Source organism: Kogia breviceps, chromosome 5, assembly GCF_026419965.1.
Source record: "Kogia breviceps isolate mKogBre1 chromosome 5, mKogBre1 haplotype 1, whole genome shotgun sequence".
NCBI classification, from domain to species: Eukaryota; Metazoa; Chordata; class Mammalia; order Artiodactyla; family Physeteridae; genus Kogia; species Kogia breviceps.
In genome coordinates, this window is record NC_081314.1 from 148,544,148 (window position 1) to 148,567,786 (window position 23,639).

General features: G+C 59.7%; 2 protein-coding genes across 9 annotated transcripts in view; one reads left to right on the forward strand and one right to left on the reverse strand.

The window, feature by feature from the left end:
* The window catches only part of ADARB1 (adenosine deaminase RNA specific B1), a 117,323-nt gene extending 113,750 nt beyond the window's left edge, over nucleotides 1–3,573 (forward strand). For all 3 annotated transcript variants that reach the window (XM_067035271.1, XM_067035269.1, XM_067035270.1), the window contains exon 12: nucleotides 3,369–3,573. The gene's annotated coding sequence lies outside the window, so the exon portion shown is untranslated. The remainder of the gene's footprint in view (nucleotides 1–3,368) is intronic.
* On the reverse strand, nucleotides 136–22,499 carry POFUT2 (protein O-fucosyltransferase 2). Of its 6 annotated transcripts, none has more exons than XM_067035276.1 (9): nucleotides 22,217–22,488; nucleotides 20,635–20,885; nucleotides 18,554–18,698; nucleotides 17,855–17,965; nucleotides 15,445–15,511; nucleotides 13,643–13,768; nucleotides 13,194–13,374; nucleotides 12,922–13,045; nucleotides 136–491 (listed from the first exon to the last, which is right to left on the reverse strand). In XM_067035276.1, the coding sequence occupies exons 1-9, from the start codon at nucleotides 22,345–22,347 to the stop codon at nucleotides 464–466; spliced, it is 1,164 nt and encodes a 387-aa protein (XP_066891377.1). In that variant the 5' UTR covers nucleotides 22,348–22,488; the 3' UTR covers nucleotides 136–463. The 6 variants fall into 6 exon arrangements, with proteins under 6 accessions (XP_066891377.1, XP_066891376.1, XP_058921371.1 ...); XM_067035275.1 differs by having other exon boundaries at nucleotides 401–491; nucleotides 15,445–15,514; XM_059065388.2 differs by lacking the exon at nucleotides 136–491 and adding an exon at nucleotides 10,882–11,933 and having other exon boundaries at nucleotides 22,217–22,499.
* Nucleotides 22,500–23,639: the final 1,140 nt, after the last annotated feature.

Consider the following 23,639-nt stretch of genomic DNA (forward strand, 5'->3'; position numbering starts at 1 on the left):
TCTCTACGGCAGCGTTCCCCCTTGTGAATCATCCAGTGACTGCTTTCAACCTCAGTTTACATTTAGAAGTTGAGTTCTACTGAGTAGGGCTTCCTGAAGTTTAGGAAAAATAGAAATTACTTGTGTGAAATTCTTGAATAATTAATTTATTCAGAACTAGGAATAAGGTTCATAAAATAGGAAATAACTATGTCAGGTCACTCTTATGCCACAGTATTTTAACTGCAAAGAAGCACTTATAGACGGAGGGAGTGAGGAAATAGATAGGAAGCAGTAACCTAAAGAAACTGTACCCCTGTCCACATGCAGGTCCCCGTTCCCCGTAGGCGCCTCCCTGGGAGAGGACTCCCCGCACGGAGCCCAAGTCCACAGCGCGGCGACCCGCGGTGTGGCGCGTGGCGCAGCCAGGCCCCCGCAGCCTCCAGCGTCCTCTAGACGTTTCTGTGCTCCTCGTAGGACCATATCATGGAAAATCGTCTCTCGGTTGACTTCTAAATAATCAGAGGTCAAACATGGTCAGTAAGCCTGGCCGCTCATTTGGGTTTTTTAAGCAGTGTTTGACTTTTAGGGACTAAAGGGACCCACAGGGGCTACTGCACAAGAAATAACCTAGAATATTCCCTCTGGTCCTTCCCCTGAACCTCCTGGATGTGAATGACTGTCCCGAGACCTCCACAGGACGGAGATAGAGCTAAGTCAGTCGGTCTTCCTTCTTGGAAAAGGCCACTTAAGGCGTCTTTTCCAGTGATTCTTTCCAGCTTTAGCAAGGGCACGTCTGAAGTATAAGTGCTCAGGCTGAGAGCCGGCGAGACAGCGCGTTGCCGCTGGGGTCTCGACCAGGCTGGGATGTTGCTGTCGCGGCAGGGAAGGGGGGGCCCGGGACACCGCTCGGCGCCCCACAGCACACAGGCCGGTCCCGGGCGGGCTGAGCGAGCCGGGGGTCAGGGCAGGCGGGCAGGTGTGGACCCTGGGAGGCCGCCCCACCCTGACGCAAAGGTCCACACCATGCCCCTCCCACACGTCCGTTCAGGACGGAGAGGAGCTTCGTGCCCTTTGCGGAGTCAGCACCAGCTCCCGGTTCGGGGGGTGGGGGTCTCGGGGGTGCCGTAGGCAGAGAGGGCCCTCCCGCCAAGTCCGGGCATCAGGCTGTGTGTCTGGGTGTCCCGTGTCCTTCGTGGGCTCAGAACCCTCAGAGCAGGATCAGGACGGCCACTGGCACTTTGGCCCAGACCCCGGGCGCTCAGCGTGGGAGACGCGGTCGCAGAAGGTCACGTCTCCAGGTGTCTCCTCGCGTCCGCGTGGAGACTTGAGGTGCTGCGCCCCGTGGGCGCGTGCAGGGCAGGGGGCGGGGGCCGCGCTGCCCGGGCCTGGCCGGGTCAGAGGACGGGCGTTGCCCACACCACCATCTCTGCAGGGCGTGTTCTTGTCCCGACCCCGTCGGCACAGGGCTCGGGCCCGCGTGGCCCGGCGGGGCCCGCTGTGGTTCCACCCGAGAAAAGAAAGGTGTCCGCTGGCGCCCCCCCGACCACAGCAGTCTCCTGCACACTCAGAAGAGACATCTGTGTTTTTATTCTTATCTCTATAAATGGTATTTTTTCTAACGGGGATTGGGAGATGGACTTAGTTTTTAAAAAATACGTGGATTTTGGTTACAAAGTCCAGAGGACTGATACCGCACAAGCAATCCAGGACTCCCGGCCGCCCGGCTGCCAGCCGACTGTGGACCTGAGCATGACCCCCCCTCCTTGCCCCCGCCCAGGGAAACGGCTGCCGCACCGTGTGGTCCAGGCCGCGGGGCTGTGCCTGCCGCCTGTCCCGGCTCATATCGGTGCGACCGTGCAGGACGGACCTGCCGCGGGGCTCCTGCCCCCAGAGCGCCCAGGCCTGAGGAGGGCGCCGGGGAGGAAGGCAGCCAAGGATCGCGGGCGAGGCGGGGTTGGGGACCCCTGGGCGGCAGGCCCAGGCGGGGCTGCGGGGAGCCGGGCTGGGGCAGGAGGCCTGCACGGCCCCCGCTCCTGGGGCAGGGCCACCGGCACGCTCCTCTGTAAGCAGGAAGGAGGAAACGCGCACCCCCCAAAAGACAAACCAGGGCGCCCGCCCGCCGTGCGTCACCACGTAGGCATTTCCTTGAGGAGTCGTTTTGCATCCAGGGTCCTTAATCTGGGTTTTAGAAACTTGGGAAATCTGACACAACCAAGCCCTTGATCTTTTGAGAAAAATCTTAAACTTTGAGGACATTTTGACCGGTGGGGTTTGGGAGGGTTTCCGTCCTGTCTCGTCGGCTAAGCCTGCAGTGTGTACTCTGCAAAGACACTGGCCCTGCTGCGGTGCCTGGGCCCACTGGGCAGCTGTCCTGCTGGCAGGAAGGTCCGCCATCGAGAAGTCTCATTTTGTGACCCGAGCCAGGGCTTGTGGAGAGGGTGGCCGAGGTGGGGGGCCGTGATCGCTGGTTCCTCAGCCCTCACCCCTGCTCGGGGTCGGGAGGCCTCGCTTCCTCCCTGCAGTTCGACTCTGAGTCTTAATGGGGCTTTTCGTCATCTTTTTCTATTTGGAGATTTTTATTATAATCAAAAACAGTTCTTTTATTTTAAAATGTACAAGCCCACATTTCACAAGGTATTAACTCCTCTGGAATTTATTTTTTATTTTTTTGAATGATTTTGTTGCTTTCCAGACTGTAGCATCCCTGCTTTCCTTGTAATTTCACGCGGCCGAGCCTCCCAGTCTCCTGGGGTAGGCAGGTCCCAGAATGGAATTGGTGGGTGCTGGGAGGGGGGAGCACGCCCTGCCCCTCTTCTCCAGAAACAAATAAAAAGGACAGATGGGTTTTTTCCATTTCCAGACTACTTTACACCAAAATGTAAGGTCTGCCCCAACTATGAATTTGATCCAGCACGAGAAGTAAAATCAGCTGGCATTCCCATCTCTAAATTCTGTGAAATTAGTGAATCTCTCAGAAGGTTTTCTTTTCATCAAAACTATACGAGTGGAATAGAGCAGAGTGTTTGTGGTCGTGTGAGTCCAGCTTTGCGTGTGTCCTTGTCCTCGGCGTGTCCCGTGACTGTCTCTCCCTGGCCAGAGGCCGGCCCGGGGCCCTGGGGTTCGGTGTCCACATGGCGGGGCGGGCGAGGCTCTGACTTGACCTGGAGCTCCCGTTCCTGGCAGCGCGTCTGCGCTTCCTCGTTCAGTGTTTGCGGATACACGCCCCCAGCCCCGAGAACTCTCGTTTTGGCCACGGCTTGGGCTGATGTTGCATCGCGGACCCAGCCGTGAACAGTTAAAGGCGGTCTGTGGAATGTTCGTGGAACGAGCCCCCAAAGCTGTTTGCTTCTCCAACGTTGGGTTACATGCTTTTAATTTTATTCTAGAATTCGGACACTTCATACGAATGTAATTCAGCCGAGAACGCTGTCACTAAGGCGCACTCCTCGGTGTCCCCTGTGTGTCCCCTGATGTACAGGCCACACGTGAGCCCTGCATGAGCTTCCTCCTGCACCAAGACCAGCCAGAACCGAGCATGAGACCCTGCAGACAGAGGACTTGAGATGTTCTCAATAAAACCATGTTTCACTACCGCAGCCTCGCTGAGATTCTCTCTCCTCCCTGGTTATTTCCCTCCTTGGTCCGGAGCAGGGTTTGGGAAGGTGTGGATGGGCGCCAGCCGAGGGCACTGGGCCGACGCCCCGCTCCTGTCATCTGTGCGTGGCCCCGAGCACCTCCCCTGGGGCTCGGGCCCTCGGATTCCCCCCCACCCCCCCGTGGGTTCCTGGCACACGCCGGCCACCCGCACATGTTAGGCGGAGGAGTGGAACTTGCAGAGCTGGCCCTGCTGCTGCCCGGCTGTAGAGAGGGAGGATGCCGTGAGCCCACGTGGCCTGAGGCGTGTGGACGGGACAGCGGGGTGGGGGCGGCCCACACCAGCTGGTCGCTGGCCAGACTGGGTGTTGGCCACAGCGAGGCAGCTTCCTGGCTGCAGGGTAGGGCGGCGGTGTTCAGGGCTGGCGTTTTGGAGGGCCGTTCACGGTGAAGTGGAAACCTGGCGGCAAAGCAGTATTGAAGTTCGCGGTTGTAGAGAAATTCGGATGCTTTATGTAAGAAGGGTACAAGCACACGGAACAATCTGGAAGAGGCCGAGTCTGGTCACCGTGTGTGAACGATGGGATTGGGAGTCATTTTAATTTTATTTGCCTTTTTTACAAATTTTATCTCTTTGTCCAACATTTCTATATCAACGTGAAAAAACAGAGGAAAGCCTTTTGAAAAGTCAAAAGTCCCATACAAATAAAAAGCAGCACTGTTACAGACAAGTAATTTACTGCCTTTTGCATCCATTTTGCTTCCGTTTTCATTTCTTTCCCCACAATAAAAGCAACATTCAATGAAAATATGTGTCATCCAAAAGGGCAGATTAAGCTTCAGAGAAAAGGTTGGGAGCAGCCTCCTTACGGAGTTCAGTCTGTGGAAGGGCTTTTCCTCGTGGGGTCTTCCTGTGGCTCCATCGAGGGGGCGGGCAAGACCCCGTGTTCTGTGGCGGGGCTGACGTGACACGGAGCTCTCGTTCTCCTGCAGGAAAGACTACAGATCCATTCCTGGGATGGGAGGGGGGTCGCGGTGGGGGTCGCGGTGGAGAGAGGGGGAGGGGAGGGGGCAGGCGGGCTGCAGCCGGGGTGCGGGGGGAAGCAGCTACTTCATAAATTGCCGCCATTTAGTTGTTAATATAAATTAACATTTGGCTAGTCGTGTTATTGATCATTTCTTTAGTGAAGGCGGAGGGTCCAGCCGAGTGAACCTGGCGAGTTGGGGCGCTGGCCCAGCAGCGAAGCTGCGGGAACGTGGGGAGAGGTCGAGTCCAGCCGCTTTTTAAAAATCACGCCGCGTGAGCTCACAGCCATCGAGATCAAGGTGCTGGGTCCCCGGAGCCCCTCGCCGCCGTGCGCGTCCTTGTGCTGCGCCCTGGCGGCGGCCTGCGGGCGGCTTGCGCGCATGGCGGGCGTCCCCGCGCGGGCCCCCTCCGCCGCCCTGCTGTCCCCGGGCCCGAGATCGGCGCGCAGCCTGTGCCGATGGCCCTGAAACGCGCCTGCCAGCTGGTGAGGGCGCCGGAAGTTGAGAAGGTGTTGGTGCAGCCTCTGGAACTGTCACGGCCGTGACGGGAGCCCGCGCCGGACACGTGGGTGACGGCGACCCCGCTCTGGGCGGGCCCTGGGCGCGATGGCGCAGCGACGAACCCACCGGGTGTCCGCGGGGGCTGCGGGCCCCGGGCCTTGCCAGAGTATCGTGTGTTTTATTGTTATCTGTTATATGCAGCGTGGGCTGCAGTCCTCACAGCCGTAAAATTGACCGTCAGCTCGTGGACACACGTGCACGCAGGACGGCGCAGGACGGCGAGGGGGCGCGTGGCCAAGCATCGGCCGCCACCGCTGGCCTGGGTCCGTAGGGCAGCTCCGGGCGGGCACAGGCCCTGTTCTCGGAGCATCTGCCCACAGCCCAGAGCAGCAGGCCTGCAGGGCTCCCCACTTCTCCCCGCCCCTCAGCTCCCTGGGGCCGAGGCCTCTGAGGCCAGCTGACCAAGTAGCCAACACCCCGCAGAAAATGACCTCCTGAGGAGAAAGAAGACATCTGAAGAGTACAACTAGTTGACAATTAGAATATTGAATCAGAGATTCCGTCAGAATATGTGCTACTGTTTTAGAGCAGAGAGCCCAAGAAGTTAAAATTAGCCTAATGAACATTCTAAAAGAGAGAAAAAAGAAACCGGGAGAGCCAAGCAGAATTTGAAATAGTGAACACAATAGACAAGCTAAATAATAGAATGAATTTACAATCAGAAAACCAGATGGAAAGAGGAAGAGACAAAGAAAAACGAAAATATCTGGACCCTAGCGCAGTAAAGTGTCACATGGGGCAAACGGGGCGCCCGTGCCATCTGTTACCCTCGCAAGGGCGTCTTTAGGATGCACAGTGAAGCCCTTGCAGATGAACTGGTAAGTCTGGGGCTTAAAAGAAAAAACGAAAACAAAAAAAAGAGGACTGTAAATGGAGAAAAGGTCTAGTTGAAACAATATTGGCCGAGTGTAGGAGATTGTTGGAGCCAGCACATAGGAATGCAGTATACTCCTCTCTCTACTTTTATGTCTTTAAATTTTTTCATAAGGAATTGTAAAAGTTCAGACATAGAGTTTTAAAACTACCATTTTATGGTACTCTTAAGTGCTCTGGGATTTTTTTACACAAAAGCAGGTAATGCACACACACAAAATTTTACCACCGTAAAATGTGAATTTTCCAAGTTTTAAAAATGGAGGCGGGACATAAAATGGTTTTTTTTGGTACGCGGGCCTCTCACTGTTGTGGCCTCTCCCATTGCGGAGCACAGGCTCCGGATGCGCAGGCTCAGCGGCCACGGCTCACGGGCCCAGCCGCTCCGCGGCACGTGAGATCCTCCCGGACCGGGGCACGAACCCGTGTCTCCTACATCGGCAGGCGGACTCTCAACCACTGCGCCACCAGGGAAGCCCCCATAAAATGGTTTTTAAATCGCCATCGTTTACTTCCTTGGAGAGCCGTTTTAAGGGTATCTTCATGGAAATAAGGACCTTATGCATCCGCTGAATCTTCTGTCACCGCTCACCCCGCCTGATTTTTCTTCCTGACACTTAACTGCTCTGAGGTAACTTGGGTTTGTTTGTCTCCAACGAAACGGAAACCCTGTAGGTCAGAGGCATCAGTTCACTGCTGTTCCCCGTCACTTAGGACCGCCCTGCCGTGCTGCAGACAATTAGTAAATACCCACTGAATTAACAAAAGCAAATGATTAATTGTTAAAAATGGTGCCTCAGAGCTTTGACACAAAAAAATCGGCGTTGAAAGCAGTTTTGATGAAATGCTTAAATGGAGAAACAACATTTAAGAAACCTTGCAAGAGGCCTACAACGTAGAAATGATCAATCAGTACAGTGGTAAGTCCATGGTCGGTGTAAAAGCTAAGCTGAAAGTAAGAGAACACATACCCCTGAAAACCCAGAGTTTAAGGTCTGGGTCGGTCACCGTGGCAAAGCCTGGAGTGATGGGAAGGGGAGGGGCTGTGAGAATACATTTAGGTCTTTGTCTTACTGGGGTGGGACACGGGCATCCATTATCTTTATACGAACACATGTCAAAGAGTTTCCTTAACTCTAGTTAATGACAAGAGGAATAAGGTGTTAAACCGGATTCCACTGGGAGTCTGAGTTACCCTAAAATGCGTTTGGCCTTTTATCGGCTTGCCTGGGGCTGAGCCGGAAGTCAGCTATGGGTGGCTGACGTCTGGCCTCGTGAAGACGAGTTTCTTGTGAATACCGGTACCTCCCCACGTCCGGCTGACCTGTAAACGGTTTCACGAGTCAAATAGACCACTTGCTTCTCTACTCATTTCTTGTTTTATACGGAGGAACTGAATATTCTTAAATAACACTGCAAACACACACTGCGAAGTGCCAGCTATGAGACGGATTTCGTTTTTTGCCTTTCTTTTCATTAAGCCTTCATACCTTTCCTCCCTTTCTTTTTCATTAAACACAAAGGAGGCTTTGACCATGATGCTTACCAGAATTAGTGAGGAAGGGCTTTTTCAAATGATTTTTATACTTCATTCTCATTTAGTCTTTAGCTCCTGGGAATAATGATCATTACACGCATAAACACATACTTTGTATCATCATTCTCCTCGCTCAGTATATAACCTGAACGGTTGCCTACATGCTTCATTAAATGGTTACAAATTGAGTTAGAAAAGCAGTGTATAGACTCATTTTCTTTTAACAGCATATCATAAAGGGGGTCAGTTAATTAAATCTATGTTTTAAATCTTGACTTCACGCTCTTCAGCCGTTTATCTTATAAGGTGTGCCCTATAATTTTATTTCTCAAGATTTTCTTTCTGAAAATCCCTGGAAAACCATGTTAACACTTTTATCTCAATGGAAAAGTGGGTCAGACCTTGTCTGACAGAAGATAAGTCTAATTTGGTTCACTGCTTTGACAAGGAGGGTCAGGCTACATGAAGGACACAGGCCATGAGTGCAATGAACTAAATCTGCGACTCCAAAGCTCTGGTGAAAATATATTGAAAGAAACAGCATGGCAAAAGCATTTGATTGAAAAATGTTGAAGGGGCTAAAAAGCAATGAAATGAACATTTCAACCTTCCCAAGCCTCTCAGAATATACCAGGTTAAACAAGGTACCGCTAGGTGATGGAGAAGCGGGGATAAACCATGGTCCCCTGGTAAGTCGATGTGAGGTCTCTCCAGTAATGTCCCAGAAATCGAGAGTGACAGGATAACACATCCTCCTCCAAGGACGTCGTTTCTAATCCTTTGCTTTCAGAAACATTTGAATGAAAGTGTACTATTGTTGACAGTTGATAAGACATTTTAAAATTTTTATAATTTTTATTACAGATCACCTTCTGATTAAAGGGCATTATGTAGGACTTCAATAAACAATTGAGGGACATTGCTGTAATATACCTCCTTCCCTATGTGTTCTGCAAACAATGTGTCCTGGATGTACCTCTATTTTAGAAGGACTAGGAACATAACCAAGATGAAGCTGGTCTCGCTGCACAGACTGTCCCTGATCCTTGCATATGGGAAGCATCGAGTTGGAAGAACAGGCTTCCTCATCTCATCAGGAGAAGCATTTTCACTAAAATGTTGCTTTTGTGCGTAATAGTTACCTATCAATGTTGTTATGTATTTATGTTGTTTGAATAATTGTGAACTGAGAGTATTTGAAAACAGTAACAATCCAGGAGATATTATTAACAAGTCAAGTCTGTTGGTGACAGAGGGAATGAAAGGGACGGATACGTGAAGGAGGATGAAAGATGCTGGCTGGGGGAAAGTAGGAGGTGGCGGGTGGAGGGTGGGTGGTGGATAGTCGAGGAGGATGGAGGAGGGTGGACGGTGGAAGGTGGCGACGGATAACGGATGGTGATGGCGGCTGGTGAATGGTGGGAAGTAGATGGTGGATGGAATGTGATAGGTACGTGGTGGGTGGTGGGAAGTGGATGGCGGACGGTTGGGCTGGATGATGTCAGATCGATGGTGTTTGGAGGCGGGAGGCAGGTGGAGGGTAGAAGGTGGCGGCTGGAGGGTGGGTGGTGGATAGTCGAGGAGGATGGAGGAAGGTGGGTAATGAGTGACCACAGGTGCCTGGTGGAAGGTGGGTTCTGATGCTTGAAAGTGGAAGGCAGCGTGTGGATGGTGAATGGCGACTTGTGTGATTGGCGGTGAAAGATGGGTTTGAGAAGGTGGAACGTGAGCCATGGACGGTGAAAGCCGTAGGTGAGAAGTGGAGGGGGCAGGTGGGCGGTACCAGGTGGATAGAAGATGGTGGACGGTGTACGCTTGAGTGTCGGAGGGTGAGTGGGGCAGGGTGCGCACTGGGCAGCGAGTGGCACGGCGTGGGTGGTGGGAGCTGGAAGGTGGTTGGAGGGTGGAGGACAGTGGACGGTGAAAAACGAATGGCGGACGGTAGTAACGGAAGGTGGGGGGGGGGGAAGCCGAAGGGTAGAAGGCAGGGTGTGGAAGGATTGGAAGGAAACACTGGGATGAGGTCAGCTCTCTTCCAATTCACGTACAGAAGAAAAGCAGTCCCAACCTAAACCCCCTAACAAGCTTATCAAAAAATGTACATGGAGCCGGGGTCGGAGCGCCCTGCTTGGAGGGTCTCCCCGTGAGGCCGGAGCTCAGCCGGGCTGGGGTCGGGGGTGGGACGGGGGTGGTGGCACAAGGGCCCTCCCCACATACAGCAGCTGCGCGTCTCACACTCTGTCTGGAGACTCCACGTCTTCGGCATCACAAACGCCCGAGACCCGAGCGAACAGATGAATCTATTGTCCATGGTTCCCAGGAACTTGGCATCAGAGGGGCTCTGGTGGAAAGATTTTCAGGTTTAATGTTTTCTAGGTCTGCAGTCACAGGAGGGGGCTTGTCTTTTTTTTTTTTTTTTTTTTTTTTTTGCGGTACGCGGGCCTCTCACTGTTGTGGCCTCTCCCGTTGCGGAGCACAGGCTCTGGACGCGCAGGCCTAGCGGCCATGGCTCACGGGCCCAGCCGCTCCACGGCACGTGGGATCTTCCCGGACCGGGGCACGAACCCGCGTCCCCTGCATCGGCAGGCGGGCTCTCAACCACTGCGTCACCAGGGAAGCCCGGGGGCTTGTCTTTAACCCAAGGACACTGGAGTTATGTTTATCCCATGGATTACTCGGTTTCTATGGCATCTTCTCAAGTCTAAGGTGGCTTCTATTTGACCTTCAAGAATGTGGATCGTCTCAACCAAAAAAATACCGTCCTCACGTCGGTTAAGTTGGCAAAAGCGAGGTGTGTCTTCCACTGTCCGAGGCTGCCCTGACAGCGTCACCTGGATCCCAACTTCCAGGGTGTCCCTCGCTTCTCCACAGACCCCCAGCGGCCCCCACCCTCACTGCCCCTTGAGGCTCGCCCCGGCCCCCTCCTCGGCGTGGCCCGCACCCCCCCCCGAAGCTCCCCGCCTTCCCGCCGCGTGCCCTGCTCTCTAGGGTGGGGTTTCACTGGCTGGTCTTTCCCAGCAGGATCCAGCCCCCGCGGAGGCTCTCCTGCTGCCCCCTCGGCACCTAGACGACGGCAGTTCTCAAGCCCGTAGAACCACGGGCTCCTTGCAAACAAGCCTGGCAGCCAACGTGCAAAGAACAAAGAGCCGGCGGGGCAGGCGGGGCCAGGCTGGTGCCCCCACGACGCTCACAGCCGTAAACACAGACGACGACAGTGCAGCTTTTCTTAGAAAGGAAGGTAACGGCCGAGTCCGAGTGCTTGGACCAGCGCTCGGCCGAAACAGAACGCGGGGTGGGAAAAAGCACCGTTTCTAGAAAACGTATTTTATTAATATTTGATGTACAAACGGACAAAGAATAAATATCTCGCGGTTTCACTCGGCACGGCGGTGACACCGCAGGACCCCGCCGTGTGACCGGGGCCTCTCTAGAGCTCGGGAAGGAGACGCGGGGCGGCCGGGGCCCACGTCGCCAGACACCGCGGGCGTCGTGGGAAGTTGGGCGCCTGCGGAGGGGACGGGGTGGGGCCCCAGCAGCGCCCTCACGGTGGCTCCCTCGTGGCGGCCGTGCCGCAGGCCCAGCACAGGGCTCCGCAGACCGGCCTCCGCGCCGCGTGGTCCCCCAGGTGCCTTCCGAGGCGGGAGCGACCCCGCTCCTCGCGGCCGCACCCCTGCCCTCGCGCGGGGCTTCGAGGACGAGCGTCCGGCCACGCCTCGTACTGCCGTGGCCGTTGCAGGGCCGACAGCCTGGACAGCTGGACGGACCCTGCAGACAACAGGGGGGCCCCGTCCCCGCGAGCACGCGAAGCAGCCACTGGGAGCCGCGCCGGAATGTCCGACGCTCTGACCCAGGCAGGCGGGGCGCTTGGGGCGGGGGCATCACGGGCCCCCGAAGGCCTCAGACGGGCCCTGCACCGTGTCCGCCGCCCGGGACAGGAGCAGCCCAGGCGCCGGGCCTGCCCGACGCTGCGGGAAACCCTCCAGACCCAGGTCAACGAGGACAAGCCGGCACCTCCGAGGCACCCCGGGGCAGCGGTGGCGCTGGGCCACGGCAGACAGGCGGGCCTGGGGAAGGCAGGACAGGCGCAGCGTGCCTCCGCAGGGCTCCCGGGCCTGAGACCGGAGAGGGGACAGCCTGCTGCCCAGCCGGGGGGCCCCTGTCCCGAGGGCAGCCGCGAGCCCGCGTGGGGGGCGCCCGCGGGCCGGCTCAGTACGCGATCCTCCAGTGCGTGGGCTGCTCGCAAGCCTTCTCCTCGTCCCCACAGAACCGGTTGTATGTCGTCTTGGGGTCTAACCCCAGGATTTCTCTCTCCTCGTGAATTCGAAAGGAGAACGTGGAGACCGAGGTGCCGATAAAAAACCTGCTGCGAAACGTGAGGTCACCGGGGCTGCGGAGCAAACCCGCCAGCCATGCCTACCCGCGACCCCAGGCGCCCGCCCGGCCCCCCAGCCCAGCCTCCTCGGCCGGGGCCCCCCGTGGGCCATCGCCGCCAAGCGGCCCGGGCTGCGGCGGCCGCAGGGGCTCGGGTGACGGGTCCCGCACCGGGGGCAGGCTCGGGCCACTGCTAGACCTCGGCTGCTTGGGGCAGGGGCTCAGGGCCAAGCTCAACCTGCCACGCGGGCCTTCCCGCTGAGGGGCGGAGCTGCGGCCGGAGAAGGACAAAACTCCCCTCCAGGGGCGGCATCCTGGAACACACGTGCCGGAGGTCTGCGCCCCGTCACCGCCAGGTCTGAGCCCAAGGCGGGCGGGGAAGAGCGAAGCCCCGCCCCCCACCAGCAGAACCTCGGGGCCGAGGGGCGGGACCCAGGGCCCAGGGCCGGGCTGGGGCTGCCACCTGCACCCCTGGTGGGGCTGAGTCCGCCCTCACCCCTCTGCTCAGCCTGGAGGAGGTGTCCCCTGGAACAGGCCAGGGCACACATCTACCTGGTAAACCACACCCGCCCCTGCACCCAGCATGTCTGAGGATTCTGGAAGGAGAGGGAAAATCACCTGCTCTGCTCTGATTTTCCACTTTACTCCAAGGGCCCGACTCACCGCAGCCCTGCTCTCCCAGCGCCGGTGGGCAGATGGGCCCCAGAGGAACCCCCGAGGCTCGGGCCCAAGTCCCTGTGGGCAGCTTGCCTCCCATGACAAGGACGGGACACTGGGCAGGGTGCCCCACGGGTGCCCGAGATGTACCCGGGGGCCGGGACTCGGGCGGGCGGAGCGGGGACGGCCGCTCCGCCGAGTCGAGACGCGGCAGAGGAGGGGCCCCGCGTGAGGCCAGGAAGGCCGAGCTGGGGGTCTGCACGTGAGGACTCAGCCTCGGACACGGGCTCGGCATGTACGCGGCGGGACGGGCTGCTCACCGGGCGTGTGCGCAGACCCACTGGTCCACGATGGCGACACCCCCGTCCTTGTAGAGCTCCAGCTCCTCCCACGTGGGCTCGAACCGCACCATCTCGGGCAGCAGCCTCCGGAGCCCATCCAGCTCTGCAGGGCATCACGGGAGGTGACGGGGCCGCAGGAGACATGCATGTGCATGCGCTCACGCTGCAGGCACGGAGGGGGGACGACGAGGACAGAAACACGACCCCCTCCCGTTAACTGCGGGAGAAACAGACGGATGGAAGCCATGTACCCGTCCTGGCGGCATCCGTGGCCACGAACACCCTGTCCAGCTGGTGGGTCTTCATGAGGCTGCGGACCCTCCTCACGGCCCCCTCCAGGCTGGGCACGTCCTCCCTGTGTCCCCAGATGAAGTCCTTCCTCCTCAGGTGGACGCCCAGGTACGGGCCCCCCAGCGAAGAGCCCAGCTTGACCTGCGGAGGAGGGCCAGACAAGCTGGTGACGATCGGGCGGGACGTGCGGGCCGATCAGGTCCACGTGGGGACCGATTACTGGCCAGCGTCCCCACATCTGCTCCGGGCAGGGGCGCCCTGCTGACAAGCAGTACGTCTGGCAATTGGGGCAGCCCTGTGACGCACAGGGCGCCCCGTCCTGCCCTTTCCTAAAGGACGGGTTAGCTGTGAGGTGTCCAAAGAGATACAAGGCGCCCCCCGCCAAGCACGAGAGAGGCGGGGGGTCTACCTTCATCTTGGTCCAGTCCTCCTCGAAGGGGATCCTGTCGGCCGCGTCCGTGGAATTGAGGTACCTGCTCCGGAACTCGTCCCCCACGGCCCGCAGGTGCTTGGCAAACACCATGCTGCGCCGGGTCTGCGGGGGCAACGGGCCGTGAGCCCCTGCCCCGGGGTCCCTGCCCGTCACCCCCCCCCCCGCCCCGGGGTCCCCGCCCGTCACCCCTCCCCCGCCCCGGGGTCCCCGCCCGTCACCCCTCCCCCGCTGCAGGTGCCGAGGGGGCGGTCACTGCCCTGCAGGGCTGGCGGGGACCACAGTGCTGTCATGAGGCACAGAACCACCGTGTCCACGTTCTGACACTTCTGCAACAACCCGCCCAGGAGGCACCCAGGCCGCGAGTCCAGGGAGCAGGGTCCCACCCGGGGGCCTCTGCCTGCCCAGCCCGCCCACAGGAGGCATCAGCAACCCCCGGACAGGGCAGACCCTGAGAGCTGGGGGTCAGGGGCTGCAGAGGGGGCATGACACCCATTTCCCCAGGTGGAGGAAGGGCCAGACAGGCTGAGGCTGGTGACGACGGGGCGGGACTTGGGGGGCCTGACTGGGTCCATCCAGGGACTGATTACTGACCGGCGCCCCGCAGGGACAGGATAGGACGCGGTCCAGGGACGGACCTCGCCACAGGCAGGGCTGCCCTTCACCGTGAAGTAGGTGCAGGGATGACAGAACACCAACTGCGTTTTTTTGACAGCAAATACCATGTTTTTCTTTTTCAAATATTAGCTGCCATAAATAATAAACCTGCACCTCGATTAACAGACCTGGGAGCCCCTGTGGCAGGAAATACCATGCCCACCATGCGGAAACGGGGGTGGGGGGCACAGCCACGGGGCTCTGTCCACACGGTCGGCAGCGCCAAGGTGCAGAGATCCGGGGAAACCGGTTCCCGCACAGGGGCCTCGGGAGAAACGACACATCCACCGGGAGCCCCAGATGAGACGGGGCGCAGGTCCCCACGGGGAGTGGGGAGAAACCAGGCTGTAAAGTATCTGCCTTGAGGGAGCTCTGTGCTCAGTTTTAGGAAAGCTGTAATTTGCCTAAAAACTTCTACTTCACTTCAACAATACACAACTGCCCCTTCTAAGATCCGTTTCTGCACAGGTCCCAGGGCCCCGGGGAGCATGGGAGCCGAGCGGGGCAGGGCCCGTGTCCCCTGCAGCCCCCCCCACCCTGACGCCCCAGGAGGCTCCTTCGCCCGGCAGAGCCCCCGACAGGCCAGGCTGACTTCACCCGGGTCCCCACCTCGCCGCCAAAGGCTCTTCTCAGGGGACGTCTGACACCTTTGCCAAACTGTTGCACCGGCCCCCGTCGGCAGAACCGCGCCTCTTTCCAAACCAGAGGCCTGGCGATCAAGCATCCCCGCCCCCGGGAGGACGGGAGAAGCCTCTCGCCCCCCCGCCTCACGTCACTGTCTGTGCACCCAGAGCCCGCGCTTCCCGGTCGGAGCAGAGCCCGACTCCGCTATTAAGGACTCGGGGCGCAGAACGCCCCACCTTTCAATGCTGAGGACACACGGCCGGTTCGGAACGCGTCAGCAGGAAAGGACGGCCGGTGCAGCGCAGGAGGGGCCCGGGGCGCCCCAGCCCGCTCCCGGGGGCACCCCCTCGGGCAGGGGCAGCACACTCGCCGGCGGGCCCTCCCCCACGCCCGCTAAGAGCCCCGTCAGGGTAGCGAGCAAAGCGGAAAGCAAGAGCCGCCGCGGGTCCGGGGTTTTCCGAGGCTAACCACGTGCACGGAGACGCGCCGCCAGCACTCACGTCCCAGTACTCCTTCCCTCCGTAGTGGTCGTGAAGGAGGTTCTCGGCTCGGTCCAACATCACGGACCTACTTTTAAACAACAGGAAAAGGTTTTTATGTGCACCTGCTCCAGAGAGCACCGCCGTGGGGGAGGCCCTGGGCCAGGGAGCAATCAGGCACCAACGCCAAGAGGGTCAAACCTTGCTGGGGCGCGGGGGCGCGTCTGGGCAAGTCTCCGCTGCACAGATCTCTCACAGGCAGCTGCCTGCAGATTTTGATTCCTAAGTGGCTCTAAACCTCGACGCACTCTCTCCTGTCCCAGCCACTGAACTGGCTGAGCTACCAAGCTCGACTGTGACTCTCAACGCAAAAGACCCCACAAGTAAACAAAACATAAAATTGGCAAACAGAACCCAGCGATATATTAAAAGGGTGACACGCGTGACAAACGGAGTTCATACCAGGAATGCAAAAATGGTTCAGTATTAGAACATCTACGGCCCAACTCACCACGTTAGTGGATAAAGGGCAAAGCCATATAATGATGACCGCCCCAAAGGAACAAAACTCAGTATTTACTTTTATTTTAAAAAATCACCTTAATGAAACAGACTCCTTATCGTGTTTGTATTTCTCCAGCCAACAGCCAGACCCGTCCTCAAGGGAGGCTCAACTCCCTCCTTGCAAAGTGAGGGGCAGGAAAGGTGGTCTGCCTGAGCTAATCAAGCAACTTGAAGAATCAGCACATGTGGAAAGTACCCTCCAGAAACAGGCCGCGTCTGGGAGGCGGCGCCCCGCGTCTCCCCTGGGGTCTAAGAGCAGCGTGTCCCCCCGGCGTCATACCTGACAGCGTCTTCTGCCGAATTTGCTAGAAGGCCGCCTGCCCTTTACTCACTGATCTTCAGCGGCTCTGCCTGTATCTGACCCAGCCCTGTACTGACGCACGTGACTGACGTGCTACGAGCACCCCTCTCTGCGGTCTGTCTTTCCATTTTGTTAACGCTCTCTATTGAAGGACAAGACTTACTCATTTTAACGTAACTGAATGTATCAACCTTCTCTGGTTAGTGCTTTTCACATCCTGAGTTTTCTGCATGGTGGACTCCGCCCACCCCCGTCCAGCCTCGTGGGTCTCAGAGCCGCCATCTCCCTGCTGTCAAGCCCCCTGCGTCTCTCTTAAACAGAGGGGCCTCCGGGCACAGGTCTGTCCTGGGCTCAGCTCCCCTTACCCACAAATGGGACTCAGAAGAAACGGTCCCGCAGCCCGAAGCTTCAGCCAGATCTGCTTTTGAAATGCGAACAGTTGTTAGACGAGTAACGTGGGGCCCCAGCAAGCGGTACCCTCAGCAACCTCATCTCTTACGTGGAGCTCGGACCCACCGAGCAGAGCAGGCACCTGCTGCCTCCGTGGACCCGCTTGCGTTTTGCTGACACGGGCCCGGCGGGAGCCGGCCTGGCGTTCTGGCACACTGGGCCGCGCTGGGACAGTCTGCACCTTCCCGGGCCCCGGAGAGCACAGGCTCGGGGACGCTGAGGGTGGCTAACAGGAGGGGCCCTCTCGGGGTCCCCATGTCCCCAGCAACTCACACCTGCAGGGAGCTCCTAGGACACCTGCCTGGAGACCAAGCACGAGCCCCTCCCGAGGAGCTCGCCTGGCACACCAAACCCTGCCACTCGCCAGGAACCCCAGCCCTCCCCGCTGACCCTCTGGTGGCAGGGCGGGCAGGCGGGGCCTGTGTGGCTGGTTCTCTGCTTCCAGGAGGAACCGGCCAGGCAGACACACTCCCAACACGTGGGGCCAGCAGCGGCCGCCAGGGCGGTGTGTCCGGGAAAGGCCTGAGCTGTTCCTCTGACCACTCACGGCTCAGGCTGCGAGGAGGCCCGCGAGAGCGCCTGATTTCAGGGGTGGCCCCGAGGGGATGCACTCCTCACCCATGCGGAACCTCCAAGGTCGGCCCCGGTCACGCAGTGCTCACTTCAAAACCCTCCTGGCCCTGCTGGTCCCGCTCTTGTCCCGCCCACCCCCCACCCCGCCGCAGCATCACGACCCCACGGCCCTCCTCCCCGTCCTCTTACCGCCCGCCCCCTGCCCCGACGTCCGTCCTCACGCCCTGCTGCGCCCAGCAGGTCCCGCTCGCCCCACCACCTCCGACAGGGCCCCAGGGCAGGATCCGGGTGTAAATCCGACTCCACCACCCACCAGGGGTGGGACCAGAGACCTCCGTCGTGAGGCTCCAAAGCAGAGCCGCTCGCCCCAGCCGGGGGCTCCCCTGGATCCCAACTGCCGGCCCCCCCGGCTCCAGAGGCAGTGGGGGAGGGGATGAGGTCTGACCCTCCGGCGACGCCCGCGGGCCAGCCAGCAGGATGGAGCACAGGCGCGCCCACACGCGTGCCCTGGCACCAGCCACCACCCAGAGCCCACACACTCACCGCGCGGACGTGTTTCTCAAAAGCACAGGGGCAATGATGGAAGCCGAGCCCTGAACAGACAGACAGGAAACGTTTAAACCCCGCGTCTCTTCATAACCCCAAAACCATCCTCTGGAAAACAAGACCCACGGCACCCGGTTAGCGTGGTTCCTTTTCCGCGGGCAGGAAGTCTACGCGCGCGGCCTGATCTGGATAAACTCAGCTACAGCTCTCTTAGCTCCACCACTACGTGTTCACAACTTACTGGTCGTGACCATAGGTAGGGACCTTGTGGAAATCTTTAAGGAAACCACAAATTTCATCTGATCTGATGAGACCGCGGGAGCTCTCTCTTCAGGAATCTGGACGGTACGATGACGGGAAAGCGGGGGCGGCCCGGAAGGAGCCCGGCGGAAGGAACGCCCACGGGCCAGGGCCAGTTTTGACAGTAACTGTCCTTAAAGCAGCCGTGCTCTCAGGAGCTCCCGAGCTGCTCCAGGTCTAGAACCGGATTACTCTGGTCCCCCGTGCGGGGGCGCCTGGGGAGGGCGTGGGGAGGACACAGCAGCACTTCCACGGGCAGCTCTTCCGACGGCAGCTCAGTCTGGGGTGACAACACCGCCGGGACCACGTTCAAGTGTGTTAAACAACACGGGAAAAGGAAAGTGTGTCTCAGCCAGGTACCCCTCAACCAGCCCGAGTCCCCGAACGCGGCGGTACCTGTAATACTCGTGCTTGTCCTGCGAGTAAAGGGGCGGCTCGATGCAGGGCCGGCTGTCGACCTTCTCCTCCCAGGCCCCCTCCTTCCAGCCCTCTGCGTAACCTTGCAGGACATAGACCTGGTCGACGAAGGGCCCGCCGGACTCTGCGGGAGACAAGGACCGACGGTAACGGTGACCACACGCACGCGGCGGCGATACGGAGGGGCGCCACTGTATTTAACGCCACCGTCCTCCCAAACAGGACTGGAGGGAGCTCATAAAAGCCGAGGTGATGGAGCAAGTGACCTCGGGACATGGGGGTCCCTCAGGGGACGGGAGGGCTGCCTGGCGGGGCTGTCCAGGAGCCAGCATCTCCTCTGGGCCGCTCAGTGCCCCAACCTCTCACAGCATCCAGCCTTGCCTGGCCCCCTTCTCTTTCCAGCCACACCTCCACTTCGCCGTGGGCGGGGCCAGTCCCCACGACGGCGCAGGCTGCCCTCGCTCTGTCCCCCTCCCCTCCTGCAGCTGCCCCCCTGTGGTGCCTGGAGCCCACGGGGGTGCTCCTTCCCCGGGACCCCCGAATAGCTGAACCTCCTGGACCGCCCCTCCGGGTCTCATTCTTGACCCCCGTGAGGCCACTCAAACTGCATCTCCCCAAGGACGCCTTCCCAGTCCACGGCCACCGCCCAACACTCGGCAGCCCTTCCTGCTTTCTCGCCCTGAGGCTCTGGTCGCCGCCGCAAGCGCTGCGTGTCCCCGCCCCCAGCAGGAGGCCCCAGGGAGCAGGCTCCTGTGTCCCTCTCACCCACTGCTCCTCCCACACCCGGAGCCTCCCAGCCACGGCTCGGCGACAAGTGAAGATGTGCTCGCAGGTGCAACGACGGAGCGCGCTGACGAGGGAGCCGCAGCGAGTGACCGGCGTCTCGTCCACACTCTCTCTGGCCTGGGCACGAGGCCCGGGCTCGGGGGCTCCTCCTACGGCGGGGCGGGGGGATGCAACACCGGGGCTGAGACGCTGGCCTGGAGGCCTTCCGGGTGCGACACCCCATGCCTGTCCCCTCTGCAGCGGGAAACCTAAGCTGGTCAAAGCCGGTCTGCCACCTCCAGTGTCACCCGGGGGCTCAGTCCCCACCCCCACTGCCCGGCCCAAGGGCCACGGCCTGCAGAGCGGCAGGGACGACAGCCGTCCGCAGTCACTAAGCACCCCTCGGGGCCGAGGCGCCGCCGCGCTGGCAGGTCAGGGGCCGGTCCCCTGGGCGCAGACGAGGCCGAGCCCGCTTCCCGGGCTGAGTCGGGTCAGGAAGGCTGCTCTCCAGCCTCAGGGTTTGCCTCCCCCGCAGGAGCGCAGGCGGCAGCGGGTCGCCCGGCGGCCCTGCAGCCACAGCGGAGCCCCACATGGAGAACGACCCCGCGGGACAGGTCTGCGCTGTGGTGAGAACAGAACCCGACACGGAGGACGTGTGGGCCCGGCCTCGGCGGGAGCAGCGACGCTCAGGCCACCAGGCCCTCGCACGGCAGAAGCGCTAAGACCGCCACTCGGGAACTGTGACTCGCTCTTCCGGGCCGCTCCCGGGATCGGGGCAGAGGTGTCCCTGACTGTTTATGTCTTCTGAGTAAAGCAACGGTGGGCTCTAAGTACCTTCATTCTAAGAAATCTTCAACTCTTTCCTCTTAAAAACATTAAAATGAGACGGCTGGCCAGAACCAAATGAGACAGGACGTGCGGTCACACGTCTCCTCCAGCACCCAGCCAACGCCACACACGCAACATGTCTTCCTTCAGGTAGGAACGGCATGGCCTGCACAGGGCGAGGCCTGTGGTCCTGCGCCCCACCCCCCCATCACAGCTCCAGCTCACCAGGCAGCCGGGGTTTTCGGAGGCGAGGGGACACATAGCTCACGCGCTTCAGATCTATTTCTCCAGAAAAACTATGGAGAGGTCAAAATCGCTGGTAGTGGGAGAAACGGAAGCAGGGCCCCTAGGCAGAGCAAAGGCCCGAGAGGAGACGGCCCAGCTGGCTGAGGTCTCGGGCCCGGCCTGACGTTCACACCCAGACCAACGCCGCGCAGCCTCAGTTACAGGACGGCCACGCGCCTCACCTGCAATGAACTGCTCGTACTCTATGACGGGGATGTTTCTCCTGAGACTCGGGAGATCAAAAAAGTCGGACCAGGGAATCCGGACCTGGTGAATGTCGGGGCTCTTCCAGTGGTAGAGACGGCCCCAGGGGGGCAGCACCAGCACCCACTCCTCAGTCTTCAGCAGAGTCTTCAGGAGGGAGGCGACCCGGATATAGACGTCCCTGCGGAGGTTGAAGCCCTCCGGGGGGTTGACGTCGTACAGAAGATACCTGGCAGGGAGGGCGGGAGACTGGTTCTTCAGGGCCAGGGCTCTGCACAGAAAACCCAACACCCCACATCCACGGCCTAGCGCCTGACTCCAGGCATGGTCAGTAGCGTCTGGTCTGTAATGTGGAGGCAGCGGCCCACCCATTTCTAGGGGACCAGTCACTTAAAGAGCCCGCAGAAGACATCTCAGCATCCGTTTAACCACCAGCAATAATTCACAGCTAAGACCAGCAGAGTCTCGCAGCCAGAATCTGAGCACTCACCCTCCAGGGGTTCTCAAACTTCTTGGTCTACAGACCCCTGTACACTCTTAACGATTACCGAGGACCCCAAAGGCTACTGTTTATGTGGGTTAAATCTATCGGTAATTCCTGATTTCGAATTCAAAGCAAGAACTTTAGAAAAGTATTTATGAATTCCCTTAAAAATGACAAAAGTAAACGTATTACCTTTATCATTAGTATTTCCAAATGAAAAATAAGTATATTTTTCAAGACAAAAACCATGAGGGACAAGAGGGGCACTATCTTTAATTTTTGCAAATCTCTTTTCGGTCTCGTGATTGCTGGATTCTCCCGTCTGCTTCTTCGTTCCCTGTGTTACGGTATCACAGGCCAGGTGGTCTCTGGAAAAACTCCACAGTAAACTCTTGAGAGAGTGTGTGCAAAAGGCACATGATATCCTAGCCTTTCTACAAAAATGGCCTGGCACCTCAGGGATCCCTGGACACACTTTGAGAACGGCTGCCCTATGTAAAGCAAGACTTCTCTACACAAGCCCGGGCAGGAGACCTCAGCTTCTGCTGTGTCCTCACCGCCCCCTTCTCTGCATCTCCATTACTGCAAACGAGGCCATGCTGTGATCCCTGGCTTGAGCCTCCAACCCCCCAAGCCTGCCAGGAAGAGGCCCATCTACCATCTTGACATCCCGCACCCAGCAGTCTGCTTTCGGTCAAGCCCTCAGTAACTGCTGAATGGCACTGACGCTTGTCTCTTATTCCTGAGACTTATCTATGAATCAACCAACACCTGGATGGGACGGATATTCTCCTGCAGGTAAACAAAGCTGGGGTTTCTTAAGAACCACCCCATTCGAACATCTGATTCGGGGGCTCCTCGAACGCCAGGCAAGTCCCGCATCATGCAACAGGGGGCCCCGGCCTGCCCCCTAACGCGGACCTGCCCCCTGCCCTTCCGGAGGGCTCGCGGCCCCAGGCCAGGGGTCCCGAGAGGCGAGGGGAGACCAAGGCTCCACCGCTCCGCCTCCCGGCCCTCCGAGCCCCGCCTCCCGGTTCGCCGGGTCCCTGCCCACCGGCCCCACCGAGGACATTTACCGTCTGCGGGACGCCGCCCCCGACAAGATGTCGGCTGCCGACTGGCCGGGCCAGAACTCCTCGCCCGAGGCTAAGGCCGGCGGCCAGGATACCGCCCCGAGCAGCAGACAGAAGACGCCAAGCGCCGCCATGGCCCCGGGCGCCCACGTACTTCCGGTGGTTGTGCCCCGCCCCGGAAGTGCAGCCCGCCCACGTGGAGAGCGTCTCCAGTACCACGGCAACGCCACGGGGCCCACCTAGGGTATGAGTCCTGCTTGATCCCGAGTCCGGACGTTCCTGCGGCAGAACGGGCGGAGCCGCTGGGGGCCGAGGCGGGGCCGGGCCGAGGGGCGGGGACGGGACTGATGGGAGGGTGGACTGGGCCGGGATGTGGGCGGGGCCGAGAGGGGGGCGGGGCCGCGCGGACGTCTCCTCCTGTGCGCCGCGCCGGGTGCAGGCTGGGGCGGGGCTGGCGCCTGGGGGAGGGTCCAGGGCGGGGCCACGCGTTCGGGAGCGCGGAAGTCATCACCTGCGGGCCGCGCTGGGTACAGGCCGGGGCGGGGCTGGCGCCGGGGGCGGGGCCACGCGGCGTGGGGGTCAGACACTCACCTGCGGGCCGCGCGGGCGTCTCACTGGGCTCCGCTGCTTCCCCTCGCGCCGGACGCGCACAGGGTCAGCGTGCGGGCTGCGGAAGGGCAAGCCAGAGGACTGACCCCAGGCCCGCACGGCTGGCCAGGTGGGGTACTTGAGCCGCAGATCCGGCAGGCCCGTCCGACGGATGGGTCCCAGCGACTCCAGCCATTGCAGCCACCTTGCCTGTCAGGGCTTCACTCTCTGATGCGGGCACTGGGGGGCCGTATGCAGACCGAAACCAGCTTCCACACCTGCTCGCTCGCCACAGACCAGGCCTGGCCGCAAGGTCCCTACAGCCCCTGGCCCGGGAAAGACCACCACGGGGGCTCTGGGAAGTCCAGAAGCCTCCAGTGTGCAACCCCCCAGCACCCTGAGTTCCCCTCTCCAGGAACACAAACAAAACCCACATTCCTCCCTTGGACAAGACTGAAGATACCCCCTTACAGACCTACATGTTCTCTCCAGGATGGGTGGCCTGTCTGCAACTCCCCGGGAAAGGGAGGGCCTTTCCCTCACCCTTGAGAGCACAGAGGCCTGCAAGGTGGGATTCCCTGCCCGGCCCTCCTCGCCGGGTGCCCACAGTGCTGCGGCCACACCGGACCACAAGTGGCCAAAGGCAGCTGGCCCCTCTCCTCCATCGCTGCCCAGGAGTGCACTGCCCACACTGCTGGGCATTTGGGCCACGTCGGAAGAGCAACAGTTATTTTTGTGGGCAAGTATTTGCTCTTTTGAAAAGATCTGAATGCAAAGGGGTGAAGGATACACTTTTTCTGTTGCTCTGGACCCAAACTGAAGCCAAAGCAGGGTTTAG